Raw genomic sequence first — 19,708 nt, 5'->3', positions numbered from 1 at the left:
GTAACGCCTTCGTAAGTCTGCCATACATCCCATGCCGTCTTCTTTCCTATTCCCGCAAAAAACGAGACTGTGTCGCATCCTGTAAATGCATGGAACATTGGTAAACCAATGCATTGTTGGGGCCCCAAAGACTGGGCGATGGAGTGGACAGGTATATGTTGGAAATGCTTTCCAGTTCTAAAATCAACCCAAAGCTCTGGGATTTTCAGACGCTGTACAGCAACAACTGCAAGAACAACTACGTCTGTGTCCACAGTGCGAATGACAACTTTAGCTGCACCTTCGTTTACGATGTCTTCAATGTGGACCATTATTCGCGTATCTGCTTCCTCGTGGTTACACTGGAGAAAGTCTTGTAGTATCTGCAGGTTGTGTGGACAGCACAGAATCCTTGAAAGTTGAAATAATCTGCTTATCGGTTTCAAGAGACGATATAAGCAAGGCAAGGAAAGCGAACAACTCAGACTTGTTATCTGCATCACGTAGAAAATCACCCCAGTTTCTAGGAATTGCACTTGATGATGCTACACGTCGCCTTGAGCCTGTTCCTCGTCTATTTCTTGCTGTAGTCTTGAGACTCTCAGCTATGTAGGTGTCCCAAATAACGTCGACTCTATCAGCTTTCTGTGATGTTATATATGGTAGAAACACCATTGATGCATATTCATCAAAAGTTTTACTTATGCCAGGGTGGAGAATGTTCAGTAAAGCCGCTCCATCAATAACAATGGCATCTACATCTGAAGGACTACTAACATTAGAATCCACATGTAGTTTCAGCATTTCAAGAAGTTTTGCCTTTCCACCTGTTCTTGTAGTTCCCAACTGTGATAGGACTGGCGGATATGGATGGTTTTCATGTCTGAAAAATTCATTTAGATCTCCATCTCTTGCTTGAGTTGCAATGTAAAGCCTTGCAAACAAGGAACAATCCATCTTCAGGGCAGATATTTCTTTCTGTGCTTAAGACTTATCCTTTGGCAAAGAGGAACTGGCGAAGACTAAAAGGTTGTTTCGACGAATGGGATCAAAAACCGATAGTTTTCTACGTACAAGTCGATCATTTACAAATGAAGAGTATTGCTCTTTTCCAAGGTCATTGATCATCTGAAACGACTTTGAAATTGCAGGATTGGCGATGTCACATGTGTCCAATACAAGTAGGTCTTCGGAGTTTTCACTGAATGGATTCCCCATTTCCTGAATTGTCTCTATCAGTACCCTTACATCTTTGCCAAATGCAGTTTGTGCCTGTGGGGTATTTCATGGTGATGGAGTTTTATAGTTTTGTTTGCATCAATGCAAGCTTAAAACTCGGCAATAGCTCTTGCCATCTCCGGACCACAAACCATCCAGCGACGTAAAGCAGTAGGATTTTCAGTCAGGCCTAAAGCTCCACCATCTCCTTTTACCATTGCATTGGATTGCTCATGGGCATGATCGATGGCAATAGCGGAAAGGGCCGTGATGTCTTTTTTATGGTGAAATGACCTTCATGAAGTTTGGCATATATATCTGGATGTCTCTCTGGAAGCATGGCCATGTCCCTGAGGTGCACGGATATCCATCTGGCATAATTGACGTGATCCAATGCAAAAAACCATCGTACAAGCATGGTCAAAGAATCAACATACAATTTGAAATTTGAATCCCGCACAGCTTTCAGGAACAACATGATCTCTAATTCAAAATCCATGATCAGCCTCCAAAACTGAAACTGTGGACATGAAATTGCCTTCTTCTTTGACCAGTCTTCCAGTATCAGCCTCTCTTCATCTTTTTCCAATGCACCTAAATATTCAGTATGTGCTTTTACTAGAAGCAGATGTAGTGCACATAGTGTTACCTGATGAGCTCTTCTTGTACGTGTTACATGGGATGCTTTCAGGAATGAATCCGCTGTACCAATCGATGCAACACCAGCTTGTGCCAAGGCCGTCGTCCATCCACTGTTTTGCAAAAGGTCTCCAATGGTCTTCAAAATTGCCATCTCAATATGAAGACCTCCAAACATTAAAACAAAATGATCTTCTCCATGAGTATCTGGCCAAGTCCACTGTATCTGTTTCGCTAGAGCGTAAATGGGCTGATCTACGGTGAAGATGGAAATTTGCTGAGGGTTTAGTATTTGGACTGCTTTTTTGACAATATCCATTGAATGACGAATCATAGGAACCGATTTTGCTTGCTCAGAAAACAATGGAAGGAGGGCGGATAATGACAAACTAACATTGGACTTATCTTCATTCCCAATACGAGTTGAGTGGTATGCAGACCACGACAATACGCCGTCTTCATCAAGTGTATCTTTGGTCACGACAGATGACACCTGGTTTAGCCACCTGTAAAAGAAAATTACTTAAATAATAATGGATTAGATTTGTATAAAAGAGTTCAATTTAACATGTCATATGTCTGTCTATGGCCGACCGGGGTTCTATTGTGAAAAGTTTAATCTACATTTCCCGTGCTTAGCGCTCAACGGGATATTTAGATAGTTTCTGTTATTCATAGCCGCTATGAAAATAAGAAAAATACATTCAATCCCTATATGTTTGTCTGCATGATGTACTTATGACTTCTCTTGGCTCTAAGATACCACTTAATTAATCAATGTGTTGCATACCTCTTTTCTTCTTCCAAAGCTGTTAGGACAAAATCTCCTTCCGGCTGGTTGAGTCCATTTGACAATGGAATGATTGGGTTTCTTTTTGGAATCTCAACTGGTGGAATATGTGTGTATGACTGTGGAAGTAACGACAGCTTTTTGGTTGTCATAGATGAGATCCCTCCAACATCGACCTTAAACATAAAACATTAATATGTCTTGATTATGGGAGATAAAATCATATCATTTAGTTAGTTATTGTATTAAGCATCTTAATGTAACAAAGAAATGTATAGTTTTGAGAGAACAGTCTAAACCGAAAGTTATCGGTTCCATCACAAAAGTTGGTAATTCCGAATCTGTCAGTTATAAAAAGTTTTTAATTGTTTTACATTTTAAATCAAATGTAAGTCCAAAATATAGTATTCAGGAAGAAAGTAAAAGTTTTAGGCTATGACTTTTATTAAAAAATGGTTTTGCATTAACATGCTATCTGATATATGGTCTAGTTCTAATGAAATTATGAATAAAACGTTCATGGAACAATGCAATTATCCATACCTCTCTGTGGCCACCACTGTTTTGTTCGGTTGGATGTTGGAATAGAGATATTCCTGTTCCGTGAAATGAATCAACAGAGGATGTAGAGCTGGGATTGTGGTCGATATTATCCATCGCAGCAGTTGTGAATAAATCCTTTCGCAGTTGTGGAGGACACACAGCATCTATATTGCGATATAATTCGCACACTGCATTCCCATGAGAAGATGAAATGCTCAGGACACGATCATATGACACTGAGAGCCCTAGATCAAACAGCGTATCCACCAATTCCCTCTTTCGTGTTTTAGTATGGACCATCATTCCCAAATAAATGGGTAATGGTGTTTCACGATCCTTGATGTGTCTCGTAGTGTGAGTTGATCGTTCTTTCTTTACACGGACTACATTTGTGCTGTAAAACATCAGCAGTTGTGCAAGCGACAAAGATGCCTGTGATAACGTAACATCTGTATTCTTTGCATGAATGCGTGTTCCATTGAGAATTAAATTTAGTAGATGTAAGAGCGAACTTGGAACAGATTTTTCCTGACATTCATTGTCAAAAGTCCAACTAAATTCTTGGTTGAGCATATTAAGCATATCACGACGAACAATCTCTGATGCTTTTATCAAAAGTTGGTCATCATCCTGATTACAAACACTATTAATGATCTGGCCAATGTCACTATTTCTAACCAATAGAATGTCTCTTCCTTGCTTGTATTCCTTCATATCCTGAAAATGTGCCAGGATTTTGTGCTTCAATCTAGTTGTGTGTATCCGACTTGTAACACATTCACCTAGTTGAAGCAGTCTGTTGTTGTACTCAATTACAAGATCAGACATCTTAAAAACAGGCACGCCATTGCCGCACCCAATTGTCTCCTCAATAAAGGAAACTAAATACGCAAATGCATCTAAATGGGTTCTTGTTTCTGTATTGACATCGTCAGGAATATTATCATGTGCACGGTTGTAAAGTGATGCAAGACATTTCATATGATATTTTGCCTCTTGAGCGATTAAGTCTCCTGCACTGAGTTTTCCTATCAAATGTTCATCTTTAAGATCTAATGCGCACTGCCTCACACGTTCGTCTACCTGGAAGGTGCTCACTTCATGTAAGTCATTTCCAATTTGTTCGCAGAGAAAGCATGTTTGCATTTGTTGATCCTCAATTTTCCTCGAAATTTTACCGGGAATGGAAGAAATGTCTCCATTTGATTTTCTTTTTGTTGCACGAATGAGTTTGGTTTTGTTATATCTAATTTTGCATGATTCATGATAAAGTGCTTTATTCCGCTGCAACGTTGCCTTAATACCATCGCCTTCATCTAGACGTGTCAACGTTACTGTTGTTGGCAAACAGTCTATATCAGCAAATCCAATTAGATTTGTGGCAATTGTGCTATAACCTAAGCCTTTGGAAGGTGTGACTGCATTATCTGGGCAACGAAGTGGTTCATTTGTACACTCTTGACATAGCAGACATCTTGTCCAGTCTGTAGAATTTTGCTTGGATATTGATTCCGCAGGTTTATTTGGATCCACAACCTTCAAAACCCTATTCATAGTGAGGTGTGTACATTTCTGCAAATGAATTGTAATGATTAATAAAAAAAACATTTCAAAGAACGTAAAGAGGGATTTTTTTTGAGAATATCAGGTTTATTTTGAGCGGAACAAATATGTTGGGTATTAATTTCCCATGACACCGATCAAAGGTGGCAGAAGTTGCTTTGGAGGGAAATACAAATTCTCAAAGCTTAAATATTTTTAACGACATTTATATACAAATGCATGACTTTCCATTGATTTATTTCTTTTAAAAGCATTTATATGATAATGCCTGCTTGATATCAAATAATGAAATAAATTGCATGCTTATTTGAGCTTCCAATGAAAAACAACTCCATATAGTTTTTTTTTATTGTGATGTGATTTTTTTTCATTAAACATGCATGAAAAAGGTGAACTTAATCAATCATGCAAGAAATCTAATTTTCTCCGTCTTAGGCTTGACATAAGCTTCGGTTATTCTTCTAAAACTGCTTTGTTTATCATTGTGTGTCAATGCAAATAATGCCCTGTTAAGTTCCACCCGGAACTGTTCCTCAATCATAGATTTAATTGATTATTATTATTATTATCATTATTTGCATTACCCTGATGAAATATGAGAGATGTTTTAAAAAGTTTGTCTTGATATACTTACATTGCAACAATTTATTTGAATCTTTAATAAATATCTTATTGTCATTTCAAAATACAAGAGAGTGGCTGTCTGTTATACAAACTTTATTAATCTTTATTTCAAAAAAAATGAAAACAGGTCACTGAAATGTATCTATAATAATGATAAAACGTCATTATATCCCATAAACAAGTATAATTTTAACAAAAAATAGCAAAATAGAGAGCTTAATAGATTTTAAAGATATTTGGCGGCCATCTTGGAAAATGGCCGCCAGTGACGTCACATGCGTAATTCGCGATGGCCCAGAGGCCAAAAAGTTTCCGTTTGGCCTAAACTTTATTTGTGCCAAGTTTCATGCTTTTATCATAATGTGCACAATTTGGCCATATTTCTGCACTTATCTGCCCCACTATACTAGACCATAAGAACGATGTGTCTATGAAGTTTCATGGAAATATCTCTGCTGGTTTTAGAGTTATGCTCCGGAAACGAACCTGGTACAAAAATATGATATTTTCAGCAATGTTTCCATGGTTACGGAAAAAATGCAAAAAATGAAAACCTAAAAATAGCAAAAGGCACTACTAGACCATAAGACCAATGTGTGTATGAAGTTTCGTGGAAATATCTCTACTGGTTTTAGAGTTATGCTCCAGAAACCATTCGTACGGACGGACGGACAGACGGACGGACCAACGGAACCATGTGTGAATGTAATCAATCCTTTGAAACTTCCTTGAATGTAATCTATATCAAAACCACCGTTTGACGCTGGAACAACATCTGAATCATCATCATCATAACCATGTGTGTATAAATGTCCTTGTACAGGGATGTACAGATTGTAATGATACTGAAAATAGAAATATATTAACTCACGTGTCTAATTATATAGCTCAAACAAAGAGATTTAAAGTTGATTTATTTGTGTAAATAAAATATTTATTATTCTGGTATATGTAGCCATGTAGATCATAGTAATGGTAAGTCTTATAAAATTATACATTATTGTTTATATGTACATGTACCTATAATCCTTCTTCCCTGGAGATCCACCTTGATACAGCTAGAAACTAACAATATATTTGTACTATGGGCAGCCTAATGAGACTTATACAAACTCAATTTTTGAATTGTCTCTCTGTTAATATGTTAATATGATTATAATTCTTCTTTTCTTGTGTTATTTTTAAAATCATCAAATGTTTAAGTAAGGTAACTCCTAAGAAACTAATTATGGGTAAACACTAGTAATTACAAATATATGTGTATTTTGTGAGATTGGTTCTCGATGCCCATCAGTGGATGGCTAATTGTGTTAAACACATGTGGACTTTATAGCCTGTATCTGTTGTGGCGAACAGGACCAATATCACAAAATATACATACTATCAAGTATAGTTAGAATTATGTGATAATATTTGGTTATTATATAAACAAGGACATAGTCATTCAGATCCCCCGCCAATGGAGATATCAAAGCTGAAGTAAGTTTGATTGTGGAGACTTATATATATGTGTGTATGAAAAAAAAACAGGAAAAAGGAAGTTGAGCTAAAGAAAGATGGAGTATAATTCAAGCAATCTGATTAAAATCATATCTTCGATTACGCTCTGATACTCTACGCTCCAGTACGAAGATCTGAGGACACCCGGTAGGAGGTCATGTTCTGGTGACCTTTGGTACAGCCAATCAGCGTCGCGCTGCCAAAAATCGCGATGTCAATCGGAACTCCTCGGGCATTCTCTATTATTAACAGAGCCGGAAACGTTCCGAGTGTAAAATGTAAACATGAACGCTGTCACAACAAAACACGGCGGAGAACATTGCTTACATCCTGACTAGAAGTATATTTAATATCCTTGCCATGGCATCTACTCCTCGCCGTGTGTACTGTCGAAATAATATTTGTGTTTTATGTGGATTTTCGTTTATACAAACAGACATCAATGACAAAGGTGAGAAAATTGAGAAAAAGCACTTTACGCTGAAATATAAACTTACTGACGAGAGGGTAAAGAACATTAAACAAGTTCTACAACAGTTTGAAGTATCAAGTGATAGAGACGTAAATAACGGAGTTTGTCACAAATGTTTAAAGTATGTAGAGAAATACGTAAAGTGTACGAAGGAAGCTGCCGAAATAAAAAGTCAGTTAGAGAAGTCTAGGTTGCGAGTTGAGAATGTATTTTTAACAATGCCATCTCCACGTAAAACAGTCGCTGTAAAACGGGGATTACGGTCACCACTTCAATATCAACCATCCAGTAAACAGCGTAATGGAGTTGAAAATTTCCCTACTGTGTCAGATTTGGTTGTAATTAAAAAAGTATGCATACCTCTACAAACACAACACGAACAACACAGGTTTCTACTTCCAAAGACTGTTGTTACTACCAGCGCCGATCAAACTGCAGTTCTCGATAGTAAGTACATATGTATTTTATACCATTAGTTAAATAATTATTTAACATAAACCCAGTGTGAAGCACCGACTATGCTCGAGCAGTTTTTAAAATACTAAAAATGATAGAAATTAAATGACAAGTTGATTTTGGAATGGTCATTTTTTTACAAATAAAAAAAATAGTATATATATATATAACATATATATTAGAGAATCCATCAGTATTAGACATGAACTGGCTATGATTATTATCAATGATTATATCTGATTTGTCTGCAGAATATATAAAGAATGGATTACATAAATGTAGATTTTGCTGAGAAAGATTAGCCTTGACTAGCCACATGTTGCACAGCATGCATTTCAATGGTTTGTATTGTTTTTATTGAGTAATGTAACAGATGTAAAACACATTTTAAATCTGTGTGTATTGTGTCATTTTGTGTACCTGTTGCAGAGTTAACACCAGGAATGTCAAGGACCAGTCAAAAGTCTGCCAGAAAGTCTTTGGAGTTCTCGGACAAGGGTGACAAAGATAAAGAAAATACATTTTTTCCCCCCATTGACAGCACGTTACACGGCGAAGTGGAGGTGCATATTTCTTATTTTTTATTTTTTTATTTATAAGTTTAAATGTTTCAAAGTTTATTCTCATTAAGTTATTCCGGTTTTTAGAATATAGTAATTTTCAGTTAGATTTTAGTATGAAGTTCAATTACATCAAGTATTTATAAGTGAAAAGGATTTGTCATTGTCTCTTTACACTACAGCAGAGGCCTATGAACCGGAAATATAAACCATTTTTCTAGTCAAATACTTATCTTATTGAGTCATAAGAAACACCAATGTAAAGCTTGATATATTTCACAATATCTAATCCTTGTTTTAAGGAAGGAAGATCCAGAAGAAATGTTTTAAATCTTCATTAAAAAAATATGACAGCTCATGACGGCCTGTCTCAGAAAGTAAGACAATAAACCTGGTACCCTCAAGCTACATCAAAGGCTGTGCTGGCGGATATCAAAGGAAAATCAATTATGAGTAGGCTGTAACAGTTATCGTCCAATGTTCAATGCACAAATATGAAACCTTATTTGTCCAAAACCCGAGTGACAAATCCTTCTCACTTATAAATCCTTATAAATAATTATTTATATAGTTGCAAGTTACAAGAATCAAAGACTAAGTCTTTTGTAAATATTAATTTTGATATTGAAATAAGGAAATGCTATGTTCTGGTATTTTAGATACCCTTTATAATTACTCACTATGAACAATTATTTATTCATATTTAAATTTATGGAAAAAAATATCCATGGATAATTTAAGCTATGATAACTTTAAATATATTCATAACATATCTAAGTTTAATTGTAATCCAATTAAGTTCCATTTCACAAGTGATCCATAAGTAAGCACCTTATATAACTATAATTTTTTACTATTATAATTCAATCATAGTAAGCTTCCCTGGAAATATTTTATTAATGTTGTTATTAGATAGTATTATAACAAGACATAATACATTTATAATATAGAAACTATCAGTTTTTACCTTGCAACTGTAAAGATGTTTTTCTTAATTTGTCTGTTATAAATTTATTAACAATTGAGTTTTATTTGCATGTTGTTTTTCTGTTTATTATTTCCAGATTTTGAGAGTTACTTGGTAAGAGGTTAATTGTTTAAAGTTCTCTATTCCAGGTTTTTCATTTAATATGCATACTGCAAAAGGATCAACATTGTATATAATATGATGAGATATGGTGAGTTGTACAGCACAGACAAATATGAACAAATGTTGTTATAAAATTGAAATTGAAAAATGTTAATTATGGCTTACATAAGAAAAATCACTTTTGATATTTTTGTAATTCCTAAAAAACATCATGACATGTTAATTCATAGAATTCCAGATTTGGCTTTATTATATTTCCTATAAAAAGTAAAATGTTTTGAAATGTTAAACGTTTGTATGATATTTCAATTGTATTTTGCAGTTAATTATTAATTTTCTATTCTGTTGTAGGTGAAGGTTTATCATCCAAGTGGAGTGAAGTCCACATTTGTTCAGTCAGAGGTACACAAGAAAATCTGCAAGGCTATTTTTAGGAAAACCAAAACTAACAAAGTTATTGTGGACTATCTCTGTAAATCAGACATAGACATAGTTACAAGTGAAATTACAGACTATGTGAAGCTAGAATGTGAGAAACTTTGCAAAAGAGGTTCAGACTCAATCTTTCAAAAGAAGGGATACAAAGACTTTTTTGACTTTAGTTGGGAGAGGGTGTACCTAGAACTAAAAGATAAATGTCCAGTTCTGTTATCTGTGATTTCTGCTGCAGTAGGAAACATACCACCTAGTGTTCCAAATAAGCCATTCAGACATATACTGCTTTCGACAGCAATTGCACTTCATGGAAGAAGCCAAGAGATGTCTCTGATCCAGTATATCACCGGATTTCTTATGCTTCATGGAGGATGCACTCAACTGGTAAGATGCTAATGTAATTAGGGATAGCATTATTATAAATATTTATACAAATTACAGTTATTAAATGTACTGGCACAATATCTTCAGATATTACAACTGCACTCAGTATAAAATACCAAGTTTAAAGTGGTTGATCAGATTACAACATGATATGTTTACATAGTTGGAGCTTCATGTATGTTATTCATTGGTTTAATTATGTATTTAATATCTATGATATTACGCCTTATTTAAAACACAGGACATTGAAAGACTTGCTCAAATTGGACTTGTGGTTCATCCAGTAACGACACATAGGAAGCTAGAATCATGGAAAAATGAACTGGACACAGAATTACTGAAGTTACGGGATTCTTGGGCAGTGGGTGGAACAAAAAAGTACCAACTCATTGGAGACAACTGGGATAAAAATATTCTCCCATCATACCGAACATCAGACAAAAAAACACAGTCCTTGCATTTGTTCAACATGTATGCTATTGTTGATCGTGTGACTCCAGTGGTACAAGACCGTTCCTCTGATGTGTCATCTGCTATAGAGTTCTCTCCATCTAACTTTATACCATCATTAACAGAGCAAAGACAACTTATGAAAGAGTTAACCTTTGTTTTTGCAACATCGGTAATATCAAACATTTCACAACTGAACAATGACTTCAAAGATATTTATCCTGTTCATCTGGACCACTGCTGGAGTCAATATTGTGGAAATAAGACAACTCAGGTAAATGAATTATAGCAAAACAAGATGTCTTCTTACTTTTAACTTTAATGTTAAGAATTTATTCACTCTTTGACTTAAGAAATTGAAGGTCAGTAAATTTACATAGAGGTAGGATTTCAGGTCAAATGTCAAGATAATTAGGTTCAAAGGTCAATATCTATTTTTCATATACTGTATACCATATTATGATGGTGAGCCTTTGTTGACATGTTTACATGATATATTATAGTAACATTATATAGTCATATTGTAAACTTATACATTTAAGATGTTAAACATATTTGTGGAATTTTTCAATCATTTGATCTTGTATTTTCTCAGTATCCATTGGGACTGTTTGACTGTAATGAAAACAAAACAAATGAATTAATTCAACTTCTTAAAGACCTTTCCAACAAATATGTTCCATGTCGAGAAGGAGAAGTGGTGGAACCTGTCTTCTTTGGAGGTATGTAAAATTATATCAAAGATCTGAAAAAACACAAGCCAAACTATTTCTAGCCAGCCATAATTAGATTGTGAGCAATCAAGTTCACCCAGGGTTGGTTTGTTAGCTCACCTGGCCCGAACGACCAGTGAGGTTATGTGATGGCATGGCATCTGTCCATCAATATTCTGTCCATACCTTTAAATTTCTGCTAGTTATAGAACATGGATATTAACAAACTTTGGCCACAAATATATCCTCTGGAGAAGGGAATATAGTTTGTGTAATAAATTATTGCTAACCCATTTTGACATTAAGGATGGGCACAATAAAGAAGACCAAACACTTAATTAATAAAACTTAATCTGTTCTTATTTCGTTACTTGGCTCAATGAACCAGATGAAAGATACAGGCCTTTCTTCTCTACTATTACTTGAACAGTTCTAGAAGTATTCATAAATTCTAATTATGTAACCTTAATTATGAAATCAATTGATGCATTGCTTTATTTTCCAGGTGACAGATTAACAGACGAAAGAGTTCAATCTGCTCAAAAAGCAATGTCAAATGCAGAAACAGCTAAGGAGAGGTTGGAGGGATTTGTTTCTAAAATAGAGGATTTTCACAGGCTCATGAACTTCCTTGAGGTGAGTAAATAAAAGGAAGAAATATAAATAGATTTTTTTAATACAGTACATAAAATATCTATTATTCTTCATTTTGATGCACTTCTTCTGTGTATTACTTTTAGACTTTGATAATTTTAAACCAAGTATGTATCAAAAAGCTTCTCGGTTTGTATATCCTTCTATGGGCAAACAGTGTTCAGTTATGTAATTGATGTAAAAATGGCAAATAGAACATGGGGAATAGCAATTATCAAGTTGAGGTGATTGTGATCAGATTTCATGTAATGACCAATAGCTCATTGAAGTTGTTTTGTTTCCAATAAAATAAAAATATTTATAAATATGTACATAATTGTTTTGTTGTTCATTTCAGGCAATTCACAAGCTTACATACGATACAGGGAGTGCAAAGGACAGAGGTACAGCATATTATTACAGAAATCTCCTCAATTTGCGAAATGTCAAGGCCGATGTAAAAAATGCCTACCGTCCATACAAACTCCTGTACTACACTTTACTTGATGCAATTTGTGTTGTTCTGTTCTTGGATTACTTCCAAATCGGTGAAGTAGCAGAGGATAAGATTGAAATTCCTTACCCAAGAACCTTTGAAGGCATGACAAAAGAGGAGAAAATTCAATGGATAAATGACATTTGCGAGTGCATACTTGCACAGTGGTTTTTTGAAGGGGAATCAATGGATTTATTTGCACAACTGCGAGAGGTTCTCGAAGACCCAAGTCACCCTGAAAACTACTGGGTTTCAAACTATGAGCCAGAGGATGGGCGTTTCAAATGTCATTTTTGCGAGAAAACATATGCTTTTGTGGCTTCATTACAATCTCACGAAATGAAACAACACAATGTCAGTGTTATGAAGACAACTAAACAGAAACCTGATAAAGAGAAGGACCAATTACAGGATCACATTATCATGTTGTTCAGGCTAGTTATTTTGCACAAAAACTTCGACACAGCTGTGGATATGGGTGATGGTAACAGAAGCGTTTGTTCAGCGAAATATGAATTACCTATTTACAACAAAACCAATAAGCTAAAGTATGTTATAGGGTCAATTCACCTCACTGCCATGGCATCAGGAGAAACTCTTACGGAGGAACAAAAGATTCGTCTTAGAGCAAACCGCTTTGTAAATGTACAAGGAGGAAGAAATAACAACCTAGCTTTAGATGAATACCTGGAAATGCTCAACAGAGATAGCAAAGTGGCGTGTTCGGGACATAACACAAAGGAAAGTATCATCAACCACTCCAAAGGGTATCCACATATAATCAACATAACAAAGCATTTCGATACAGTTTGTGAAATAAGGAAAAGGAAAGGATTTCATCATCTTCCTTCTTACCATGAAGATGTGCACAAGGTAGTGAAAGATCTCCTTCAATTGGATGTCCTTACATACACACCAGAGCGTACTCTTTCCAGTAAGAGATTATCTGTCAGTAGGAATCCATTTGATGACTGTTTTGTTGGGCTATCAAAACTTATCTATCGTCATAAACCAACAAAGCCCTACCAGCGTCTTCGTGATAGGCAGTTTTAGGTCAGCATGCTTTATCCGCAGTTGTGTGCCATCCGCGTTTGCCATCATACACTGATTATTTATATATACTTTGTAGAGGTAGTTTTACAGTTAAATGAGTATAATTCTAAGGCATGTGCCTTATTTTCATACATTGTATAAATCTACTGTGGTGAGTCACCATAGTGTACACAAGATACTCTACAGTAATGTCTCACTTCCTGTCACAGGATGTTGAAGAACTTTATCTTAATAATTAAATGTTTTCTCTCTGTCATGTTTTACTCAAATTGAACTTTAATGTTTTAAAGCAATGTTTGATGCAATAAGAACAAAACCCCTAGCTTACTGGTAGTGGTGTAATCTTTTCATTTTACAATAATTCATCTTGTAACAGCAGTGACTCAAAGTAGCCACTGCTATAAAAAATATACATCATATTACAAATTTATGTAATTGTCACTAATTTTAACAGACATGTGGTACTGATCATGATGATTTCATTAATTGACGATGCAAGCCACAGCTACACCACATGAAGTCATGCATGATGTTACATCATTATTTACTGCAATCTGTCAAATCAGTGAATGGTGCACGTGGGATAGAAATGTATGTATGAAGAATGAAAATGACATAGACCCTTTAGCATTTTCTCTCCATCAAGGGACATCTTAGATCGTTTATTTTTACATATACATTTAATATATGTGAAAACCATATTCCATATTTAATATTGTCAAGGTAAGTATAAAATTCTTCAACAACCATCAAAGTTTGTCCAGGTTGTCAGGAATATTACATCAGAATAACTGGAAATTAATGTAAATAAAAAATAGTTACCTTGTAATTTGTTATATTTGTAAACAAATTACATATGAACTTTGACCTGTACCCCATCATGCACGATTTTACAATTTTTAAAGAAAAACTGGTGTGTCTTAGAAATGACAATATGTATTTTTATGTCATCTTACTCAAAAGGCCGTCCACCGGTCGTAAACTTTTCACTCAAATGACACTCAAAAACCTAAAGGCCCAGGGTACTGATAATTGTCCTGTAGCATGCTGGGATGAAGGGCTAAATTTGTTCAAATGAATGACCTTGACCTTCATTCAAGGTCACATGGGTCAAATAGGCTTAATTCTTTTAACAGCGTCTTGTGAATATCTAGAATCCTAAAGACCTGGGCCTGGTTGTACAAAGGATGATAAGCCTGCCTAATTATCACATGATTAGTGAAATTTTCATTTCTCATTTGTAGCAAAAATTGTGATAATATTTAGATCAATAGATCTTGACTAAAATATTTAAGAATCATATGAAATTATGTTAAATTAGTATTATCAGAAATTATTTTATCTTGCTTTGAAAATTGTCATTAAATTATTATTAAGCATCCTTTGAACAACCGAGAACAATCTTGTTTAATTTGTTTATGACAACATAATTTGATAAGAAAGATTTAAAATTGAAATCTTATGCTGGTCTTTTCTATTGAGAACAAAAAGCAGAAAGTTTTGTATCATTTCTCCTAATAATATTTATTTTTCAACCAATGTGTAAAATATTAATGTAATACCTACATATTACATAATATGAAGGATTTTTTTTGAAAGTAATGTGACGTATGATTCTGAGCAAAACAGATAAATTTTCAGTGACTTCATGATAATTAATTTCAATTATGAGCTACAGTAGAAATTTGCACATTTATCCTCCTCACTTTGTATCAATTAATTGTCACTATAGCATATAATACTAGTTAATGTCCTGTTAATTTAAAACAACTGGTTGTAATCAAATTAGAAAGACACAAATAAAGAATTTGACAAAACATTGTACATTTTGATATTTTCATTCATGTAGAAACATCTTCAACACACCAAGCTTAAGGTGACCACAAAATGTCTTCATAGTCTGATAAGTTATAGTCCTCAGTCACATCACTGTCTTTTTCCGATGCACTTTCCTCATCTACAGATGGCGCTTGGAATAATTGTTCCAACGGAAGAAATTCGCATTCTTTGCATTTACATAGGCTATAACAAATGTCACAGCAGGTATGTTTACCTGTTTCTTTCATTAATAAATTGATATCTGGAGGATTCAGGAAACTACTCATCAAAGCAACTCGTCGACATTCAGATGTTGTGAAGATGGCCTTTACTTCTGAATCAACATGGTGTAGGTGATATGAATTACTCAGAATCAGTGCCACAGATGGATCACCGTCTCGACCTGCTCTTCCAACCTCCTGAATCAATTCCAAGTTAGTGTTTGGGGGGCCATACAGTACAACACTGTGTAAATCTACAAAGTCAATCCCCATTCCAAGGGCACTAGTTGCAATAATAAGTCTGATAGGACTTTCCTTGTTCTTTACAGCATCCAGGACCTTTTCCTTCGAACTATCTGTTGTTTCAGAATGAAACATTTCAAGATGTTGAACACACTCTGGGAGTTCTTCAGATATATAGGCATATAACTTCGAAACATCTGTGATGGATCTGCAGTAGATCAATGTTCTGGGAAATGTTTCCTGCAAAGTAGAAAGGCCATCCACTATCCATGACATTGCCATCTCCAAGATGTTCGACACTTTCACAGCAGTTAGTTTTATATTTGGTCTATTAGGAGACACTGTTATTGTCACTGTTGTTTCTGGTCTCAAGCTCAAAATCTTCATCACTCGTTTTCTCACTTTGAGGGTACAAGTAGCGCTCAAGGCCAACATTGATGCTTCCGGATACATGGAACGCAATTCTCCGATGTGCCCAAACCATTTGCGGAAAGCACACTTTTCTGTTCCTTTGCTATCTTCTCCCCTGGAATGTAATATACCAATTAAGAGATTAATAACACATGACTTTATATTTCCGATACATCCAGTAAGATCCAAGAGTGGCTATACATTTAATGTAAATTAACCAAAACTTACCAAGAGACCCAATTAGAATTATTTTTGTCAATGAATGTGTCATGCTACCAGTATTACATATTTCATTGGAATAAAAATAGAAATGTACCGGTAGCACATTTTGATTCTCTACACTGTATTGATTCAGGATAGTAAAAGGACAGATTTGTAATATAACATTGCCATATGCATGATGACCATTAAAACATTTCTGGAATGCTATTGCTAATCTAAATTATTTTATATCAACATAAAAGTCATTATAACATTACACTTTGTACATACCAGGTAGATATGGTATGGAATTCATCGACAACGATGACAGCAACCTTTAACTTTCTCATAAATTCTCTCCACTCTGGATCACCAAGTAGCGATTCTGGAGAAGCATATATTATGTCGATGCATCCATCCTTTATAAGCTGGTCCATAGCATCATCTGAACCTATTAAATCATATAAAAATAAGCATGGAATGTATAATAATTATATTCATGTATATTGGTTCGGCGGCATACAGTAATTACATGCACAAACCTAAATAATCATATATTTTATAGATTTGTAGCTGGGAACATAATAAGAAGGGTTCAGATGTAAATTACACTTATATGTGTAGTAGACAAATATGCTCCTGTTGACAAATTCAACAGGTCAGATATCGCTCGAATGTTGCCAGCTATTTAATACTCACATCTACAATGTATGTATTGTGACCTTCTCGGTAATACTATTGGTGTGGTAATGTAAACAGGTAAAGTAGTCTATATAACTGCAGTCAAAATACTTTTAAGATCGTAAGAAAATGAAGGCGAATGACTGTAAATGACTGAACAATTACTGATACAATGATGATCGTGTGGTCTAGATCTAGAGTAGTCTTAATAATAGTTGACAATCGCTATGAATGACGAACCTTTAAATCCTGCAGTGATATCCGGTATTTTTGACAAAAACTCAACTTGATCCTCCATCAACGATCGGAGAGGACAGCAAACCACAACATGTCTCCGTAGCCCTATCGTCTGCGGTAAGAAACTTGCAACTGCAGGAAACAGCTGAAATGGGAGAGATTTACCGTATCCCGTAGGAAGTATGGCCATACAATCATCCTTTCTCATCAGACAGTCGAAGATCTTCCTTTGTTCAGGTTTCAACGCACTGATCCCATATCTTGGTAAAACGCTAGCTAGTGCTTCGTCTCGTTTGTTTTGGTTCCGCCATTTTTAAATCCCAACAAATGCGGGTTTGATACATTTAAGTTTCGTGTAAATAAAATATCTTATGCTGGTATATGTAGCCATGTGCTCATAAATGAACCTCTTACAAATAAAATTATACATTATTGTTTATATGTACATGTACCTATAATCCTTCCGTTCCCTGGAGATCCACCTTGATATAGCTAGAAACTAACAATATATTTGTACTATGGGCATGCCTAATGAGTCATATACAAACTCAATTTTTGAATTGTCTCTCTGTTAATATGTTAATGGTTTTTATAATTCTTCTTTTCTTGTGTTATTTTAAAATCATTTTCAAATGTTTAAGTTAAGGTAAACTCCTAAGAAACTAATTAACCTGGTAAACACTAGTAATTACACATATAGTTGTAACACCACAAATCAAATATATGTGTATTTTGTGAGATTGGTTCTTGATGCCCATCAGTGGATGGCTAATTGTGTTAAACACATGTGGACTTTATAGCCTGTATCTGTTTGTGGCGAACAGGACCAATATCAATGAAAATATAAATACTATCAAATAGTATAGTTAAGACCATTATGTGATAATATTTGGTTATTATATAAACATCTTTCTGGTTTTAGAGTTATGTCTCCATGGAAACCCCGCCAATGGAGATATCAAAGCAGAAGTAAGTTTGATGGTTACGGACTTATGATGCAAAACAAGACTTTGTCGGCCCAAAGGATCATTTCATGCAAGTTGTCAAATGACTGAAAAAAAAAATTTTTCAAGATGGCAGGGCGGCCAAAAATGGAAACACTTTGAGCTAATGAAAGGATGGATTTCATGCATAATTCAAGTCAGACGGGGCTGCAATTGTTTGAATCAGGTATACAGCCTTGACATTTATATTAGACTATATACACAAAGATGGGTGGAGCTTTGCATAGTAACATTTACCATTTACCATGATATTTTCAGCAATGTTTCCATGGTAACAGAAAAAGATCAAAAAATGCAAACCTGAAAATAGCAAAAGGTACTACGGTAGAACATTGAGAAGAATGTGTCATGAATGTGTTTTCAAGATGGCGGCTGTGGTTTTAGCCATCTTGGATTTCGGAAATGAACCGAAAAAAATAACATATTTGTCAGCAATGTTTCTAGGTCATTTCAGAAAAAGTTTCAGCAAAAAGTGCAAAACCTGAAAGAAGTTAGCAAAAGGTTTTCAAGATGGAGGCTGTGGCGGCCATCTTGGATTTCGGATCGACCCCGAAAAATAACAACAACAAGGATCATTTCATGCAAGTTTCAGCAAATAGAACTTGAGAAGAAGTTCAAAATGGTTTTCAAGAGTTGACTTGGATTTCCGGAAACGATTCTTAACAAAAATCTTGTCCCATTTCAGCATCATTTTCATGCAAGTTTCAGCCAAAAACCGGCAAAACTACTAAAATAGACAAAAGGCCATATTTCGGATCGACCCGAAAAATAACAATTTGTCGGGACCATGACAGGATCATTTCAGGTAAGTTTCAGCTCAATCGTGGAAATAACTCTTCAAAATGTGAAAAGTTTTAGAGTTATGCTCGGAAACGAACGGCGCTGGACGACGGACGAAACATGATGACTATTTTCATCAATGTTTCTTCATGGGTCAAAATGACCTAAAAAACCTAAAAAAAGCAAAAGGCTACTATAGACCATAAGAACCATCACGACAATGTGTGTAGGAAGTTTCGTGGAAATATCTCTACTGGTTTTAGAGTTATGCTCCGGAAACCATTCGTACGGACGGACGGACAGACGGACGGACGGACGGACGGACGGAACCCATTTGTATATCCCCCGCCAACTTCGTTGGGCGGGGGATAAAAATATAAAATTAACTGTTAATTTATAGAGTTACAATAAATATGATCAAAAATTATGTCATTCCTCATCTAGGAGTTACCTCCCCTTATTTTCATCAACCTCAACATGTATATATGTTTTACATAATTATTTGTTTGTACCA

The 19,708-nt window shown here is 35.1% G+C and overlaps 2 protein-coding genes across 2 annotated transcripts; one reads left to right on the top strand and one right to left on the bottom strand.

Annotated features, from left to right (window-relative positions):
* The first annotated feature begins 6,952 nt into the window (after positions 1-6,952).
* On the top strand, positions 6,953-14,423 carry LOC138308437 (uncharacterized). The gene is made up of 8 exons (XM_069249418.1): positions 6,953-7,775; positions 8,214-8,347; positions 9,461-9,522; positions 9,786-10,253; positions 10,495-10,977; positions 11,299-11,425; positions 11,922-12,052; positions 12,408-14,423. The coding sequence occupies exons 3-8, from the start codon at positions 9,520-9,522 to the stop codon at positions 13,596-13,598; spliced, it is 2,403 nt and encodes an 800-aa protein (XP_069105519.1). The 5' UTR covers positions 6,953-7,775; positions 8,214-8,347; positions 9,461-9,519; the 3' UTR covers positions 13,599-14,423.
* Positions 14,424-15,466: 1,043 nt separating this feature from the next.
* Positions 15,467-17,703, bottom strand: LOC138308438 (bifunctional 3'-5' exonuclease/ATP-dependent helicase WRN-like). The gene is made up of 3 exons (XM_069249419.1): positions 17,414-17,703; positions 16,784-16,943; positions 15,467-16,406 (listed from the first exon to the last, which is right to left on the bottom strand). The coding sequence occupies exons 1-3, from the start codon at positions 17,616-17,618 to the stop codon at positions 15,470-15,472; spliced, it is 1,302 nt and encodes a 433-aa protein (XP_069105520.1). The 5' UTR covers positions 17,619-17,703; the 3' UTR covers positions 15,467-15,469.
* Between the last annotated feature and the right edge of the window lie 2,005 nt (positions 17,704-19,708).

This window comes from Argopecten irradians, chromosome 15, assembly GCF_041381155.1.
Source record: "Argopecten irradians isolate NY chromosome 15, Ai_NY, whole genome shotgun sequence".
In the NCBI taxonomy this organism is placed as follows: Eukaryota; Metazoa; Mollusca; class Bivalvia; order Pectinida; family Pectinidae; genus Argopecten; species Argopecten irradians.
The sequence above is the reverse complement of the archived record's forward strand: the minus strand, read 5'-3'. Positions and strand labels throughout refer to the sequence as shown.